Source organism: Plectrocnemia conspersa, unplaced genomic scaffold, assembly GCF_051122295.1.
Source record: "Plectrocnemia conspersa isolate PC_06_02 unplaced genomic scaffold, ASM5112229v1 ptg000011l, whole genome shotgun sequence".
Classification (NCBI taxonomy): domain Eukaryota; kingdom Metazoa; phylum Arthropoda; class Insecta; order Trichoptera; family Polycentropodidae; genus Plectrocnemia; species Plectrocnemia conspersa.
This window is the reverse complement of record NW_028277175.1, coordinates 28,138,490-28,155,854: the sequence shown is the minus strand read 5'-3', so window position 1 is coordinate 28,155,854 and position 17,365 is coordinate 28,138,490. Positions and strand designations below refer to the sequence as shown.

Sequence of the window (17,365 nt, the reverse complement as noted above, 5' to 3'; positions counted from 1 at the left end):
GCAGTTTGATCGAAATCAGCTCACGTGTTATATATGTAGAGCGTAATTTACATAAAAATGAGGAATCCCAAAGAACATTGGCTGCGTTTACTACATCAAACTTTTGTAGTCTGATTAAAAACAAACAATAGGTATTCCAAATTTGCTCAATTCAAGTATCGTTATATATAATCTTTTAATATATTTTTTCTGATACAATTTAGTATGTAGACATTATATAATGATTCAGATGTAGTTTTAGACACTTTTCTTGTTAAAAATATGAACATATATGAAACAATATTCCCTTCTGTAATTTTTACATTTTAATCATAATCATTACAGACAAAATACTTACATAATATATACTTCATTAAGTTGATCTTGATTAAAATGTATTATACACATGAAGTGGCGATCGCCATAATTTTAACTTATAAAATAAAACAGAATACATTGTGTTCATATATTTTTTATTACAACCCACTTTTAAGATACAAACATGTAAATAAAACACAAAACAAAACAGTGCCAATTGTGTCAAAAATTACACATGCTTGCATATTTCATAATGTAAATCTTTGCTAGTACCGAAAATATTAAAAATGTAAGATTAAAACACTTATTTGCTGCAAGTTGTAACACAGAAGAACAAAAACATTGAGATTTGGAAAAAAAACATCAATCTATGAAATAAAATATTTTTAAAAATAAACTATGATGTATTATGATGACTTACTACGAATTTAGACAAACAACATTTTCACTGCTCGAATTATTCAGTTTAATATAATCCAATAGAATATATTTTCTTTACGTATATGTTCGAACAACTGGAATTAAATAATTTGAGTCACTATTAAAATCTTTTGTAGCACATAAAAATAGTTAACATGACACCATAAAAATTCTTAATATACATATTCAATATATTTCAGTTCAATATTTTATGTTCACTCCGATCAAATATAATATATGAAGAGGAGTAATTGTTCTGAGAAGATATGACATACATAAGTATTTTTTTACACTTTTTTTTAAATTTAATATATAAATATTAACGTTACGTTACTAAGTATACATATATTTTTAATAAATTTTCGTTTAAATACACATTCATATAAATAAGTGAATCGAACGAATTATATTTATGGATATTTGATATCTATACATAGGCTTCAATTTTTTTTAACAGTTTGCAAATCAAACATTTTGCTGTATTATTTTAAAATGCAAAACTAACATTACAATCAACGGTGGTGAAAAAAAGCGAAACACTCAGTGCCTCCTACAAATTATAGAGAATAAAAAATCGAGTATAATATTTTTCCATATTTCTTTAAAGACTATTATATTACATCATTTTTAAATTGAACCACACAAATTTTATATTATTTTTATTTTTATATCGTTAGGTTGAATATAAAGAAGCTCGCAAAATGTTCTTGCACTTGATAAAAATTTAGATTAAGTTTTAAAAAACATTTCATACGAAACAGGCACAAAAAGGTTTTTTTAATATTTATTTAAAAAAAGAGTTTGCAAAGTCCTACGTAATACTTGAACCATGATTTAGTAACATTTTGACGAAATATCTATTCTAATTCCACTAATAATATATCAATTCTCCATGGTAGTGGTTCCCAAATATATTTTAAAAAGAAAAAATATTTATACATATCCTAAGACGTCATATACAGCATTTACTAGTGAAAAAAATTTAAAATTTCTCACTACACAGCCCCATGTTTAATTTTTTTTTTTAATAAATATTTATTTTGAGCAGTAAGGTTCCACTGTTACACGGAGAGAGTGATATTAGGATCAGAAACAATGTGGAATAGGGTATTCTTTATTAACAGACTATTGAAAAGGAAGTCTAGTTATCAGCTGTTCTATCTAATCTATTATTTCAAAGTAATATTCATTCAGATCTCAACATCTAAAACACACATTAGATCAGATGTCTACAACACTCGACTACAGATAATTTACATTTTTCCCCACTATCCAACGACTATTTTTAGTTTGTTCGTATGAATTAAAAAAAAAACATTCCATCATACCATTGGTTCTTTTGATACAATCAAAGATTTCAGTCCTTTCCGTGACCGTTATAAAATCTCAAATAAAAACACATCAAAATCGGTCTCATAGGCACAAAGCTTGATTTGATACTAAATCGAAACCATTGCTTAAATTTAACACGACAACAGCTTTGGTGTAAATGAGGTAATAATTAACGCTATTATTGCTCCGTCCGGTTACTGGCTAAATACACAAAGGTCACGTGAAACGTATAAATAAAAAGCTATCTTAAATTTAGTGGAGTTGGCAGTGGTGAGATGTTAAATTAACAGCTAGTGAAAAAATGTACAAACTTACATTTAACACTCGTTAAAAAGCCAGAGCTGTGACACTCGTGTGCTATGAACATTGCTAAATTAACACATATATGAGGTGTAGTGTATCAAAAACAGCTTCATTCATTAAATGGTAATGAATTAAATTTGAATAAAAATTACTCGTTTCAAAGTAACGGGTAGAGCGTCACTCTTTGCGGGTAACCTAATGATGTGAATAAAGCAGTTTTTGATGATACCTCAACGCTTGTTGGTGCATTGCATTTCGTTAAACAACCAATTATTACATTATATATATTTTTATAGATACAACAATTGCATCTCTGATACCATCCAAAATATAACTCTCGTACTATACACATAACCTCGTCTTAAGCTCTAATAGCACACCCGTGAGACGTGCATCCACGTAAACGTGTTTGTTACATTCTATTTAAATAAATCAATAAATAGTAATAGTATTAAAAATATATTAAATGAAATAAAAGTCTCGTGTATATTTTTAAAATCATACTTAAAGATTTATATAAAATAAATTATTCATTTTAAATAAGCATTTCATATAAAGCGCATGTACGACTATTTAATAATGGTATACCAAGTAGTTTTATACAGTGGCACCGTGACCTTAGAAAATCAATATCTAGCGACAGCTGCAATTTTTCAGAAGGAATCGTCAATAATTTGAAAATTACAGCTGTCAATCTAAAATAATGTATATTCTCCAATATCAAGGGTTAAAGTAAGTGTTTTATAAATACTAAATACGCCAACAATCTCTTTATCAGACAAATAATTTAGTTTCACTAAAGTCGTTAATAATAAATTATATTTAATTAAAAATTATTAATTGACAAAAATATTATGAGATCAAAATATCACATTACAAAAATAATGAAATTATATAATCAATTAGAATGTTAATTAGCATACAAAGGACGGTAGATATGATTACATATTAATTTTATTAACATTAGTTTGCCAAATTAATCAAACACTTTATCACGATTTCGTTGAATTACCAGTAAAATGACTAGAACTGACTAGAAATAAAAATGACGATAAAATGCTTATTGTCGAATATTTAACTACAAAAAAAATATTCAATTCAAACACAATAAAATAAATAATATTCAGTAAAAGGAACGATTATTGGAATGTACTAACGGAAAGAGTGTAATAAAATTAATTATTAAGGCCACCGTTGTATGCATAGTCAGCCTTATTATGCATCACAAGTCGATTTTCCACAAAGTAAAAGCTATCGGAGCATGTCTCGAACGGAGAGGTGATCATTTCTTTCACTGTTTATAAAAAACGATTCGTTATTAATTTATAATTTTCATGACTATCGTATTTAAATCGAGTCTTACCTAGCTCCGGGGGCAACGATGGAAATTCGTAAATGTGTTCGCACGTGTTCCGAGAGTATGGAATGCAGAATCCGAAGTCAAAGTCAAACGTTTTGAGCAAAGTGTCTCTGAAGAAGTGTCGCTCGATCATACGAAAATGGTTGACGGGTCTGCCGCCGACAGTGAACTCTACCCTGAGAATTTAATTACATTTTAATAGCTTTTTATGAAAGTATACATAGTCTCAGAATATCATTTGTAGCACACTAATCGGTTGGATATTCAATAGGAAAATATCCATATCCTTTTAAATACAAATATATTTGTATCTAATCTAATAGTATAGAATATTTATTGTTAATCCTTTGAGCGATACCACAGATAATTATATATTTACATATATAACTAAAGAAAAAATAAATAAACAAAAAACATTTTATATTAATTTTATAAAAAAAAAATGTAAAATAAATAATCGAAATTAATTAATAGAAAAGTGTTAAAACAGCATATGCCACGGCTTCCAAATTTTTACACATACATTCACAAGAAGAAAGTTGTATACGTCGCATGAAAATATGATTGTGTGGTGTTTTTGTTTCTACCTGCGCTGCAATAACGGTTATTGTCGGGAAACTATAACATATCGCCATATTACGGCGGTTTATGCAGAGGTCGATAGTAATGTTACACATATGATATATTATTTAAAAAATGTAATTAAAACATTACAAAAATTGATAATAAAAACAATTACATAGTGATACAAATTATATAAATATATATTCAAAAATACAATTAATTTCTGTATTTTATTAGTTTAGTGTGCGTATTTTTTGGATAAATGTTTTATAATGTATAAAGGTGTCTGATTTATGCAAAAAAATATAAAGATTGACAGCGTGTTTTATGGAGCGATGAATTTCGTACAGTTAAAGAATCAAATGTCGTAGACTGTACTGAGCAAAGATCTTCACCCATTTTTTTTCTATTTAATTTTTTTTAAGCTTGTTATTTTTAAATATTTGGCTGTATCGTCATCAATATTTTTTGTACTCAAATAAATCAGTTTCTGCAAATTTTTTGTCAATATGTTGCATTGCATATCTTGAAAATTTTACTTTTATGTATTCTGTCGTTGCCTTAATCCTTTTTTATGATGGGTTATTTTTTGGTGTCTTTGAAATATTGATATTGTTCCCATTTTTATTTTATAAAAATGCACAAAATGCATACAAAGATAAAATTTTTTTTTGGAAAAATATATTAATTTTTCTATAATTTCGGTGATTAATGAATGATATTTATTTCTTTACAAATGAGTTATTCTCAAGAATTTTTGTTTTTTAATAACAAGAAAAAAATCATTCGGTAATAAAAACCCAAATGAACAATGCTGTGATATTATTATTCAAATAATGTCACTGAATCACGTTGCCCAAAACTTTTGCACAGTACTGTATATATATTTCTTATTATTGCAAAATAATAAAATGTCTAATTAAATTAAAAATGGTAGTATTTTTCTGAAAAATTTCATAGCTTAAACTGATTTTGTATTTTTTCTGTGTTTTCAAGTTATTTATTCTCTTAGTCTTGTCTGTATCTGTTTTTATTAAAAAGTTTTTATCATGTCTAATACATATTGTTTATTTTGAAAAAATATAAAAATTTCTGTTTCTATTGTCTAAACCAGTGGTTCTTAACCTTTTCAAAGTCACGGTGCACTTTTGATCATGGGAAAAAGTGACGGTGCACCAGAATTAAGAGGTCGAAAAAAATATGTGGACATAATTTTTATTACATATTTAAAAATAATAATAGTTACATACAAAATTACATACAAATTTTTTACATATTTTTTAAATTAAATTATATAAAAAGTGTTTAGTATTGAAAATAAATTTAGTTATTAATTTTGCCCTAGAACCAATTTTTAACTACGCGTTTTATTAAAAATATTTGTATGAATATTTAAAGGTGCTCTTTGGGTGGCAAATCTAAGTGGTGCATTTTCCCCCCTTTGTTTACCCAAAATGACGTTCCTGCTTAAAATATTGGAATTTATATGATCGATCAAAAATTGATTAATGTGATACCTGTGCTTTTGCAGATATTAGAAATATTAGGTCGAATATTTTATGTAGTTACCCTGAATTCTTCGTTTAAATTTTTTTCTGTTTTTCTCGGTTTTTAGTTTTCATATTAGTTGTTGTTAAGAAACCAAGCTCACACAAATATGATGTTTAAAACTGTAGCAAAATTTTCAGTGCCTTCGTGTAAAGAACTGAATAATCCTCTTGGACAGTAAACCAACAATTCTTCATAGTTATTTCGGAAAATTTAATTTTTAGAGTACGATCAGTCGACAAGGATACTAATTTGATGATTTCGTATCTGGTCATAATTTTCTATATTTAAGAATAAAAAATAATGTGCAATCTTTTCTTCCAATAAAGTTAAATGTTCTATTATTGCGGAAATAACTCCCTCGGGAATGTTTTCGTTAAGTGAAGAAAACATATCTACTTTTTTATTATTCGAATTTTCCAAAGAGTTATTTTTTTCCGAAATTCTGTCAATTTGTCAATGGATGTCATGAATTTTTCCTTGAATACTTGTGCTAACGTTTTTTAAGTAATTAAAAATATATGCTAAATATGTAGCTTTAGCATACTAATCATTATTCTGAAGACATTTTACAAAATCATCCATACCTTCATTTCGAAAAAAGATTAACAATTCATTCTTAAGTTCTATGAATCGGCATAAAACTATACCCTTAGATAACCACCTGACTTCAGTGTAAAAAAGCAACACTCGAACATATCTTCCATAGAAATGCAAAGTTTTTTAAACATGCGTGTTGATTTTATGAAATTCACTATATTTACAACTTGATCTAGTACAGGTTTTAGTGCTGCTGGTAATGTTTTCGAAACTAAAGATTCTCTATGTAAAAAACAGGGCGTAGATATAATATTAGGTTTTCTTGTCTTTGCAAGGGTTACAAATCCTTTAAATGAGCCTACCATTGAAGGAGCACCATCCATACAAATTCCTACACATAACTCCCATGATATTTTAAATTGTTCTAAATATGAATAAATAAGATCAAAAACATCTTGTCCTGTCGTATACTCGGTAAGTTCTTTGCAGCATTGATATTGATTCACTGTTTTGTTTTCATTTATGAAACGAACGAATCTTAGTATTTGTGCCTTACCGCTAATGTCAGTAGATTCTTCGACTTGTAAAACAAAATATCGCTTGGAAAGTTTATCGTTAACTGTTTTCTCAATTTCATCCGACATATTTAAATATTTTTTTTATTGTATCGTTTGAAAGAGGAATTTCCATAATTTCCTTTTTGCTTTATCACCAAACATAATTTTTCCTATTTCACAATATGCAGGTAAAATTAGAGACTCTGCTATAGTATGTGGTTTTAATTGTACAGCAATCAATTCAGCAATCTTGTATGACGCCAGTTGTGCCTTATCGGAAATTTTAACAGTTTTTTCAAAATATTTCGCTTGTTTATTTGGCATGCTTAACAATCTTTTGAAGTAACCTTTATTTTTTGATGCAAGATCGGCATGCTTCGTAGTGAAGTGGCGATTTAACTTGTATATCGCGCTATTGGACAGTTTTTCTCCACATACAACACATAGTGGAATGTGATATCCTTCCTCATTGATGCTAGTAAAACTAAAACGTAAATATTCTTCAGAATACTGTCCATTATTTTTTTTTATTTTACTGGATATATTTTCTTTTGTATGAGACGTATGATGTCTAGTAACATCGTCACTACTTCTTCCACTTATACTCCCAGTGTCATTAATGTTTTGGTCTGATTCACAATTTCGTTTGGTAATAAATTTATCAACATTAAGATTTTACTATTTTGCGGATTTTTTGTTTTTACTAATTTTCTCGCGGTGCACTTGCAATAAGCTCGCGGTGCACTGGTGCACCGCGGTGCACCGGTTAAGAACCACTGGTCTAAACTAAATGTACGATTATTTGAAATATTTTCGCGCCATTTCGAAATTTGCTAATATAATATATGGGGGAACACCTATTTATGCCATGAGTTATTTAAGTGTTATGCTTAATAAATTAGGTAAGGCGATGTTGCAAACAATGAGAGTAGTTTTTAATATTGAAGTTAAATGTTTTAGAATTTATTTATTTAATAAGAAATATAGATAATTAATAAAATTTTATAAATATTTTAGTCAGAATGATCGAGTTAGCAACTTTAAAAGAATTTCAACTCACGTCGCTCCCACCGTCTTGAGCTTGAGGAAGTGCGGAGTGAACTGGTATCTGACGAAGCGGCCCGCGTTCGGGTCCGGCGGCTCTTCGCGCTCGTCCGGCTCGGGCGCATCTCCGCCCTCCGGCTTGGCGATCTCGAACAGCACGGTGCCCGTATCCAAGTCCCTGATCTTGAACCTCGTAAAGTCGATGTCGTACACGTTCGCCTCGGGGCTGCACAGGTACGAGTCGGTGACCGACGGAAGTCGCAGCACGTCCTCGGGCGCGACGGCAGCCCCCAGAGGGCACGACGATAGCGGCAGAGGCGCCGCCCCCGCGACACCGACTACGCTCATATTTGCTCTGCCTCTATGTCTCTCTGCCCCTCGACTGGTGTTGCCAGAGAGCGGATCGATGCAACTGTCACTTTGCGAAAACTACCTATTTATCTGTATTAAATATCATACCTAGTAGAAAACTAACAAAAATAAAAATCTAGCGGATTTCCTCAATGGAATAAAGAAACACCTTCGTGCATTAACAAATAAATTATAATATTCAAATATTTTTTATTATAATATTACCTCAATTTGTATCAACGTCTGATTCTTTTCAATATTTTTACGAGTAGAAACCGCAAAAGTAATTCTTCAAATGCCATATCTGCGTTCGAAATCATCTTGACAGATCGGCAGGTACTAAAATCAGGGTCAGACGAGCGTCAATCGCTCCATCATTCGAAATCGTCAATCACTTGACGATTGACAATCGCGATTGATCGTCTCCGGTTATGTTAAATTTGTTTATTTTTATTTTAAAATAATTTTAATAATGACAAAACCCTTATTTCAAATATTTGTCATGCCGGGTAACAGTTATAGCTTTCGACGCCCAAGTCAAAAGGGCGCTGCAAATGACCTCAATTTTTATTTGTGTATTTGTACGCAACGGCCGTTCTATATACTCTCTATTCTGTGGGGGAGGCAGGTGGAGGCGTTTGCCTGACAGCACCAGTCATACCCAATCAGGTTACCCCAATGCGCAATGAAGACCTACATACATAGTGTTACATTTAAAAAGTAATAATTTAACAAATACCCGATGAGATGTGCTCGCAGACACGTTTTAATGAATGACGAAGTACGGGTTAAATATTATATTTATTTTTATCAAGGGTAAATTTTTTTTCTAAATTCCCAACCTCGAAAATACTCAGTATTAGTTAAATACAATAAAATTAAAAAAAAAGGGCATTTATAGTGAAATTAATATATATATTTTTTAAACATTGAAACTGAATTATAACAATAAAATATATTAGATTTGCTTCTTAAGTTCTGTAATGCACACATCCAGCACCAGCACAAGCAGTTTTGGCAGAAGCCCTAGCTTCAGCGGCAGCGTGAGCATCGGCGAGTGCTTTCTCGTCAGCGGCCGACTTAGCACTGGCAGCAGCAGATGCGCTAGCGGTTGCTTTGGCTTCGGCGGCATGTCTGGCGTTAGCGTTGGATCTGGCGTCTTCTGCTTCTTCGGCTTCAGCACGTGCTTTGCCTTCGGCAGAAGCGCGTACTTCAGCAGCGGCCTTGGCTTGGGCGGTAGCCTTGGCGGCAGCTTCAGCTTTGGCCGCAGCGGTAGTTCTCGCTGCAGTGGCTGCCTTTGTTTCGGCGGTAGCTTTAGCTTCGGCGGTAGCCTTGGCTTCAGCGGCACGAGTGGCATTAGCTTCGGCTTCGGTCTTGGAACTGGCGGCAGCCCTGGCGCTAGCTTCGGCGGTAGCCTTGGCGGTAGAAGCGGCTTTAGCGACGGTGGCTGCGTGTGCAGCGGCGTGTGCGGCGGCCTTTGCGTCTGCGGACGCCTTCTTTGCAGCGGCGGCCTTGGCCTTGGCGATAGCTTTGGCTTCAGCGGCAGCCTTTTCGTCGGCTTCTGCCTTGGCGTGGGCTTTTGCACTAGCCTCAGCGGCGGCTTTAGATTTAGCGATGGCCTCGGTTTCAGCGGTAGTTTTTGTTTTTACGACAGCTGTGGCCTCTGTGTAGGTGTGAGTAGCTGTCGTAACTCTGGAGTCAGCGGAAGACTTAGCAGTAGCGGCGGCTTTGGCGGTAGCTACAGCTCTGGCTTCGGCGGCGGTCTTAGCTTGGGCTTCAGTTCTAGCTTCTGTGGCGGCATGAGTTTCAGTGTGAGCCCTAGCGGTCGCGCTGGCGGAAGCAGCGGCGGCAGTCTTAGCGTCAGCGTCAGCGTGTTCGTGCTCAGCGATTTGAGTGTCAGCCTCGGACTTAGCGTGGGCGTAAGCTTTAGTTGCAGCATTTGCTCTGGCATCAGCGGTGGCTTTAGCTATGGAAGCGGCTCTTGCAGCGGCAGCAGATTTTGCTTCGGCGGCGGATTTTGCGTTAGCGGTAGCCGTTGCTTTGACGCACTGCGCATTTCTTGCTTCGCGACTGTGGCTATGACTATGGCTACGGCTATGACTACGGCTACGGCTATGACTATGACTATGACTATGACTATGGCTATTGCTACGGCTCTTACTGTGGCTGTGGCTATTGCTAGAACTCCATTTACGTACTGTACGAGTACCGCCGATACGTGTGCGTATATTGATTGATTCTACAGAATGATTACCTCCAGCGTTGGCTCTTGCCTTAGCAGTAGCCATGGCCATAGAAAGGAGAGATTTGATTCCTTCGTTGCTTCCGCTACGGCTGTTACTGCGACTCTTACTACTGCTGCGACTGATACTACGGCTATTGCTGCGACTCACGCTGCGGCTACGACTTTGGCTCATGCTACGGCTACGGCTATTACTACCGCCACCTGAACCCCACGCGCCGGCACTTGCGCTTGCACTTGAGCTTGCACTGGCAAAAGATTGGGAGGAAGCATAACCAGACGAAGCGACGGCGTTTGCGCTAGCAGAAGCCATAGCCATAGAATTAAAGGAATTGCCTCCTTCATCACTTGAGCTAGAGCTACCACTCCCGCTGCCGCTCTGGCTACCAAACATACGCATTGGACGACCACCGCCGCATGATGGGCTAGCACTACATCCGTCTAAAACCTATGTATTCAGGAAAAATACCGTTATTTTTTGACATTTTTATGTTTTAATAAGATAGTATATGATACATGGTACACATTTAAATTTATTAAATGAGACTTTTGGCTTTTAAAAGCATAAGCAGTACTGCATAAAAATCACTAAATTATATTTTTTGCTTTTGTTTGAGTCGATTTTTTTTATATTTTTACGGCTATTTGTGACGTGTAGTTGTCTGCATTACTTCGTTGGTATTAAACTTCATTTTTTGCCACAAATATTATCTGATAATTGTACAGTTACAGCCCACCCAATTGTTTTACTATCTATCCAAAAAACTAATAACTGTATTGAAATTAGCATATTATTTACATATAAATAATAGTATTGAATTTTGTAGAAAAAATCCAACTTATCCCAGCACAATAATTAATACAGCTACATGTCATGTTCAGTTGTGAAAAAATATTCGAGTTAAACTACTATAACAAAAAAATTCAAGATCATAGCAAAAAACCCAATATTATTAACTTATATAGATTATAACAATTACAAAAGCTATAATTTTGTGAAAAAAGATTGTTTTATAGCAATTGCCATACTAAAATTTTCACTTTTTCTAATATAAAAGAAATCATAGCTTAAATTGTAAGCATAAAACTTAGCTTTAGATTGATTCAAATTTATATAATACAGCATAATATATTAAAATCAATACAAAAAATATAATTACAAATGTATTTTAAATTTTTTTGAACGATGAATTTTGTAGAAATGAAATGAAATTATTATAAAAAAATATAGATACAGCGTGTAATTTTGCATATAGGTGATATCTTTGTGGTAAAACTAATATTGTACAATGTTATAATTAATTAAAATAAAGAGACATTAATATATATTTTAAATTTCGTACTATTAATTATGAGTACTGAACCTAAGACTGACTGACCTCACTTTAGTCTCGCTGCGTGGGTAATATGATGCATTAAAAAAAAAGTATATTTATATTATAATTGGATAAAGGATTACTACTCAAATTTCTACATAATTATCACTAAAATAATATTTTTACAAAGCTGTTAATTAATAGTTTAATATTAATATAATAACTTACATGTGCCACAACGAAGAAGGCCAAAAATAAGAAAAGAGTCTTGCTTGCCATCTTGCTTTTGGTCTCTTACTGCTTTGGAGCTTCTATTCGACTGTAATGACTAGATGAAATTTTGGACCAATTTTTATATGGTCTGGATGAAAGAAATCTGTCTGGTTGTTTAATTAATGTCCAACTGTTACTGTCAGTAATATGTCAAATTGTTTAATTATCGACGCAAAATGCACGCCGATACAGCAAATATTTGACATATTTCAAAATTTAAACAAATTAATATATCATGTTTAAATACACTTATTTATTGCTTTTTTAATATATTCTCGTGTCCATCAAAGTAGGCATATCTTTACCTGATGTATTATCAGTTGAATTGGAAATATGACGCTAAAATTCAGATGTATTAAATCTGTGTGGCATTTTAAAACCCAACCGTCAGATATATCATAAATGATTTTTCACACTAGATTTTTGAAAATCTGATGTGTGAATAAATACACAAATAATCAAATGTCTTTTGTTATTTTTTTATGATCTTTGATTTCTTTTAACGCCAGAGATAATAATTTCAGTAAAAAAATTTTTTACTGCAACATAGCTTTTTTAATTTTTATTTAAGTAAAAGGTTACGCATTACATTTTTTTTAACTTTTAGCACTATCATATATTTGTTCGATGCTTAAAGGTGTATTTAGTTGCATATCATTGTCATTGTAAATGATAAATTATAAATATATTTACTTTTTTTATCCGAATAATTTATTTTATTTTTATACGAATAAATTTATATATAATGTGCAAATTATACAGATTTTTTATTATTTATTTAAAACTAGGTGGCGGAGCTCGATACTGCTCGCACCGCAGCTACACATACAACGTATGTTTCTATGAACATAGTGATCTCTAGAGTCTCCAATTCGAGTAATCGAGTACTCGATACTCGAGTATTTTTGTCTATTTTTCAAGTACTTGATAATCGAGTATTTTGAAAATTACTCGATTAATACTCGAAATTAAAAAAATTTGAAATATTTCAGAAACAAAAATAACTTTAACTCGGTCCGGTAAAGGTTAACGTCTTGCTTTTATTTGGCGTTTATGCCCGCAGTCCCGAGTTAGAGCGGTTACTATCAGGTATAATTTTTTCATAGTTCCATAGTTGCATAGTTCCGGTCGTCGGCTATGTTAGTGGGTACGACGGAGAAATTTCTTTTGTGTTTTCTGTTCGACAGTCCCGACTTATCTAATTTATGGCAATGAACAATATGAAATATTAACAAAAAAATTTTTTAGGTTTTATGACTATGCAGTTGTAGCGTAAAGTGTTGTAAATTGTTTACACTGATCCCTCAGCTTAAAATATAAATCAAAACAATTGTGTGTTTTAAAGGCATTTAAAGTAAAGTCAGTTCTTTGCGAACCGTTTAGTTCTAGAGTGAAAGGGATTCACCCAAATACATCTTCGAAGGATATAGATTTAAATTCTTCGCATTAATCAGAAGGAGTAGAATATTGTATATTGTTAAGAAAAAAAATCTATTCAAGAAGAATTACAAAATGCTATTTTGTCAATAGTCGAAGGAAATAAGAGAAAAGCAGAGAAGGGAATAAAAGAAGAGAACATAAAAAGAGAGTTCAAAAAATTTTATATCTATAAAAAGCGAACAGATATAAATTAGAAGCCTTATCCAACGCGTTAATGACAATAAGACCAACATCAGCAGCAACGGAAAGGGTTTTTTTACATAACGGGAATAATAAAACCAAAGGTTAGCAGTAATATTAAATTCGAGACACTTTTTGCATTATTGTTTTTAAAAAGTATGTTCGTGAAGTTAAAATAATTGTAAAAATTAACATACTAAGTATTTTATTTATTTATTTATATGTGCACGAATTTGAATAATAGCTATTTTGGTACATTTGGTAAATACTCGAAAGTACTCGAGTACTCGAGTATTTTAAAATTTTAATATTCGATACTCGAGTAGTTGATGGTTCGAGTAATTGGAGACTCTAGTGATCTCCATTTAAATTTTGGGTACAAAAAATATTTATATAAAATTTTAAAAAGCGACGCGATTCTATAATAAATATTATACAATCAAAATTTTCTAATATTATGTTTTGTCTTAACAAACTTATATAATTTGATTATATAACTATTTATTAATAATAATGTATTAGCGAACAGTACAACAATATTTAAAAGTCATACAATCAAATCTAAATTTGTAAAAAATAAGCATTATTGAAAAATATTGACACAAATAGAGGCAAAACTTATGACAAACTAAAGATATACATGTACTCTATCTTTGAAACGATTTTATTATTTTCTTACAGCAATTTATTAGGAAATTTACTATTGTTTTGATTTAATGTATCAATAAATAAACGTGAAAATTGCTATAAACCAGCAATTTTCATGTATGTAGTACTATATATTGTTACAATTCGCAATTACTTATTAAGTTGTCGGGATCATCTTTTAATCGTACGATTATTTTTAAAAGTATTTGTAGCTTGCAGAACAATTATATACGTCGCAGCATTATAAAAGCGTACGTGACAATCTGAAATTTGGACGAATTAGGGCTACTTGCAAATCACCTCTCAAATGAACTTAAACAAAGAACAGTCGGTTTCTCTAAAAATAGAAAGGGATCAATACGAATACCGACAAGTCGGTGGAATGTGACTACATGTACCTGGATTACATCTGCTTGTGACTACATTGGTAAATTTCCATTCGTTTCAATTACGCCCGTTACGCAAAAGGGCATTCTTAGAGGAATATAGCACACATCTACAGAGTCTGTTTCAGATTTTTAAACTTTCATATTTTTATGCGACTTTGGATATATTTTAACTCATTAATTTAATTTTATACTGTTTTAGAAAGGTATGGAACGTATCCCTTATTTTTATACCTCATAAAAAGAGAACAAAGTGTACTTGTATTTAGTTTAAATCTTTTCAATTTTGTCATTTGATTACTTTACAATATTTTAATTTATTTTTATAGCTAAAAAACGCACTAAACGCACATCTAAAGAAATATTGACGAAATAGAAATAAATGCTTTACACATATTTAATTTAATCTGAACTTCCCCTTTCTTCATGTGTTTACAGGTATTACAGCAATAACAAACTGGATGCAGATCATTAAACTTATTAGATGATTCGCCTCCAAATATACATACATTAAGGTAACTTAAGGTAGCTTATACGGAAAATTACTTTATTGAAGAAAAGATGGGTGGTCCAAATATATATTTTTGTGATCTAACATCTAAATATATTTTATTTATTAATTACTATTGGCAATCATTAATACTTGAACTAAAATTTCGCCCTGCCCTATAACATTTATTGAGACAATATTTATTTACTTATTTAAATTAAATTGAAACCATCGTCACTTAACAGGTTACCCCACTGCGTCACGATGGTCAAAATATATATATATATAAACTAGGACAATACTATAAAAAATAATAACCGAAAGTAATAGGTAATATTATATACAGTTCGAGAAACTTGCAAATGCGCTGACTCTGGCGCAATCTGTTATGACGCGCATCGGTTTAAAGGCGTGTTCATTTATTTATTTTATTTTACACTTATACAAGTAATTGTTATGCAAAATATACTTTATATGTACAATATTATTCACTTTAAATTGTATATGAATGTCTATACAGATGTTGCAAATACAATCATCTAGAATAATGTATCATTTGATAGCTTTAATGTGTAGTATATATTATTTAATAGATTAACTTATATGACACATCGTGGGATTTAAAAAATATTTTTTAAATCAAATCACCAAGAATATATAGAAACCTAACGTTAACATATAGTTTAAATAATATAGAAACTTAAGCATCAAAGAAAGATAAGTTTAAAATAAAAATACATATAAAAGTATTTTATAATTTATTAATAAACCCAAAACATACGACGTAATATCAATAAAGTAATGATCAAGATAAATATTTAATGACTAATAATGTAAAATGTATATTTCTTAAAAGTAAGGTAATGTGACATGTTTGATATTGATTCTAGACGTAACATACGTAACGATTGAGGCCAATGATAATTATAGTTTGTCAATTAAAAATATAAATTATTAAGAATGAATCTTATATTGTATGCTTTCAATATAATATTTTCCTGTTGGTGCTATACACTACAGTTATTCAGCATTCCTGAAAATAGTATTAGGAACCAATTAAACGTTCAGATTAAAAAATAATTTTGGGCGTATTGTGTACATTTCACACTTGTGTACTTTAATTATGAGAATTATCTAAAGTAAAAGAGGAGAAACTTCGGCTAAACTCTCATGTGTACCAAGTCTGAAGCGAAGTAGTATAAACTTTAAATTCTGACTTTTGGAAGCTTCAGGTAAAATTTCCAGAAGGAAGTGGCGTGTGTCTATGCTGTACGTTATTTTTATGGGCTTATATACACTTTTTGCGATACAAGTTCTTTTGCTTTGTCAAACTCTCGGCCCTCCGACCGATTCAGGGCAGAAACAGACCATATTGTTCTCTGGTACTGAGTTTCCTATGTTTGCAGCACTGTAAATCAGATAGCTGTCAATAATTACGCGTATTCAAAGTGCCAAATGTTAGTTTTGCTGAAAAACATTATGTCCACACGACCTAATTATTCAAGAGAGCTAAAAAACTGATTTCTGAGAAAAAATGTTTAATAACTTTGTCTCATTTTAAATAAAAAGTATTAAAGTTATCAAGCTGATTCTAAATAAACATAATTTTAACTAATTTAAATAATTCACAGCACGATAGTGTGTCCCTGCCTTTAACCTTAGAATTTCTGGTTTAGAATTAGGGACGTCATATAAACTTTTTTAATATCTCTATTTAAAAAAAAATACATAATATTTAATTAAATGACTTGCCTTTTTCTGGCCAAATTCAAGGGGAGGTTCCTTTTTACCCCCCAAATGTGGTCCCTGTTGGTATTGTTCAAAGTAATCTTAAACCGATAACAATATTGGGAAACATTGGTTCAAGATTGATTGTTTTATTTTATTTAGCAACTGTATAGATAAAATATTTTTAATTTCAATATTTGCATCATATATTAATTTTAAACGTAATATTTCTTCAGATAACAACTCGCCAAGAATCTCGTTGTCATTCGAGTCGCAAAAAAATCATATGAAACTGAATGCAATATTGATTTATTTCGCTGCATTAAATCTAGTTGTCAAATTACTG

The 17,365-nt window shown here is 31.5% G+C and overlaps 2 protein-coding genes across 4 annotated transcripts; both read right to left on the bottom strand.

Annotated features, from left to right (window-relative positions):
* Positions 1-435: 435 nt before the first annotated feature.
* unc-119 (unc-119 lipid binding chaperone) lies at positions 436-8,557 on the bottom strand. Of its 3 annotated transcripts, XM_088198315.1 has the most exons (4): positions 8,542-8,557; positions 7,982-8,406; positions 3,716-3,888; positions 436-3,646 (listed from the first exon to the last, which is right to left on the bottom strand). In XM_088198315.1, exons 2-4 carry the CDS (start codon positions 8,311-8,313, stop codon positions 3,528-3,530), a joined length of 624 nt encoding a protein of 207 aa, XP_088054441.1. In that variant the 5' UTR covers positions 8,314-8,406; positions 8,542-8,557; the 3' UTR covers positions 436-3,527. The 3 variants fall into 3 exon arrangements, 2 of the variants coding, with proteins under 2 accessions (XP_088054441.1, XP_088054440.1); XM_088198314.1 differs by lacking the exon at positions 8,542-8,557 and having other exon boundaries at positions 7,982-8,450; XR_015811468.1 differs by lacking the exons at positions 436-3,646; positions 3,716-3,888; positions 8,542-8,557 and adding an exon at positions 4,675-5,381 and having other exon boundaries at positions 7,699-8,450.
* Positions 8,558-9,210: 653 nt separating this feature from the next.
* LOC148230168 (uncharacterized) lies at positions 9,211-12,200 on the bottom strand. The gene is made up of 2 exons (XM_088198313.1): positions 12,103-12,200; positions 9,211-11,006 (listed from the first exon to the last, which is right to left on the bottom strand). Exons 1-2 carry the CDS (start codon positions 12,151-12,153, stop codon positions 9,288-9,290), a joined length of 1,770 nt encoding a protein of 589 aa, XP_088054439.1. The 5' UTR covers positions 12,154-12,200; the 3' UTR covers positions 9,211-9,287.
* Between the last annotated feature and the right edge of the window lie 5,165 nt (positions 12,201-17,365).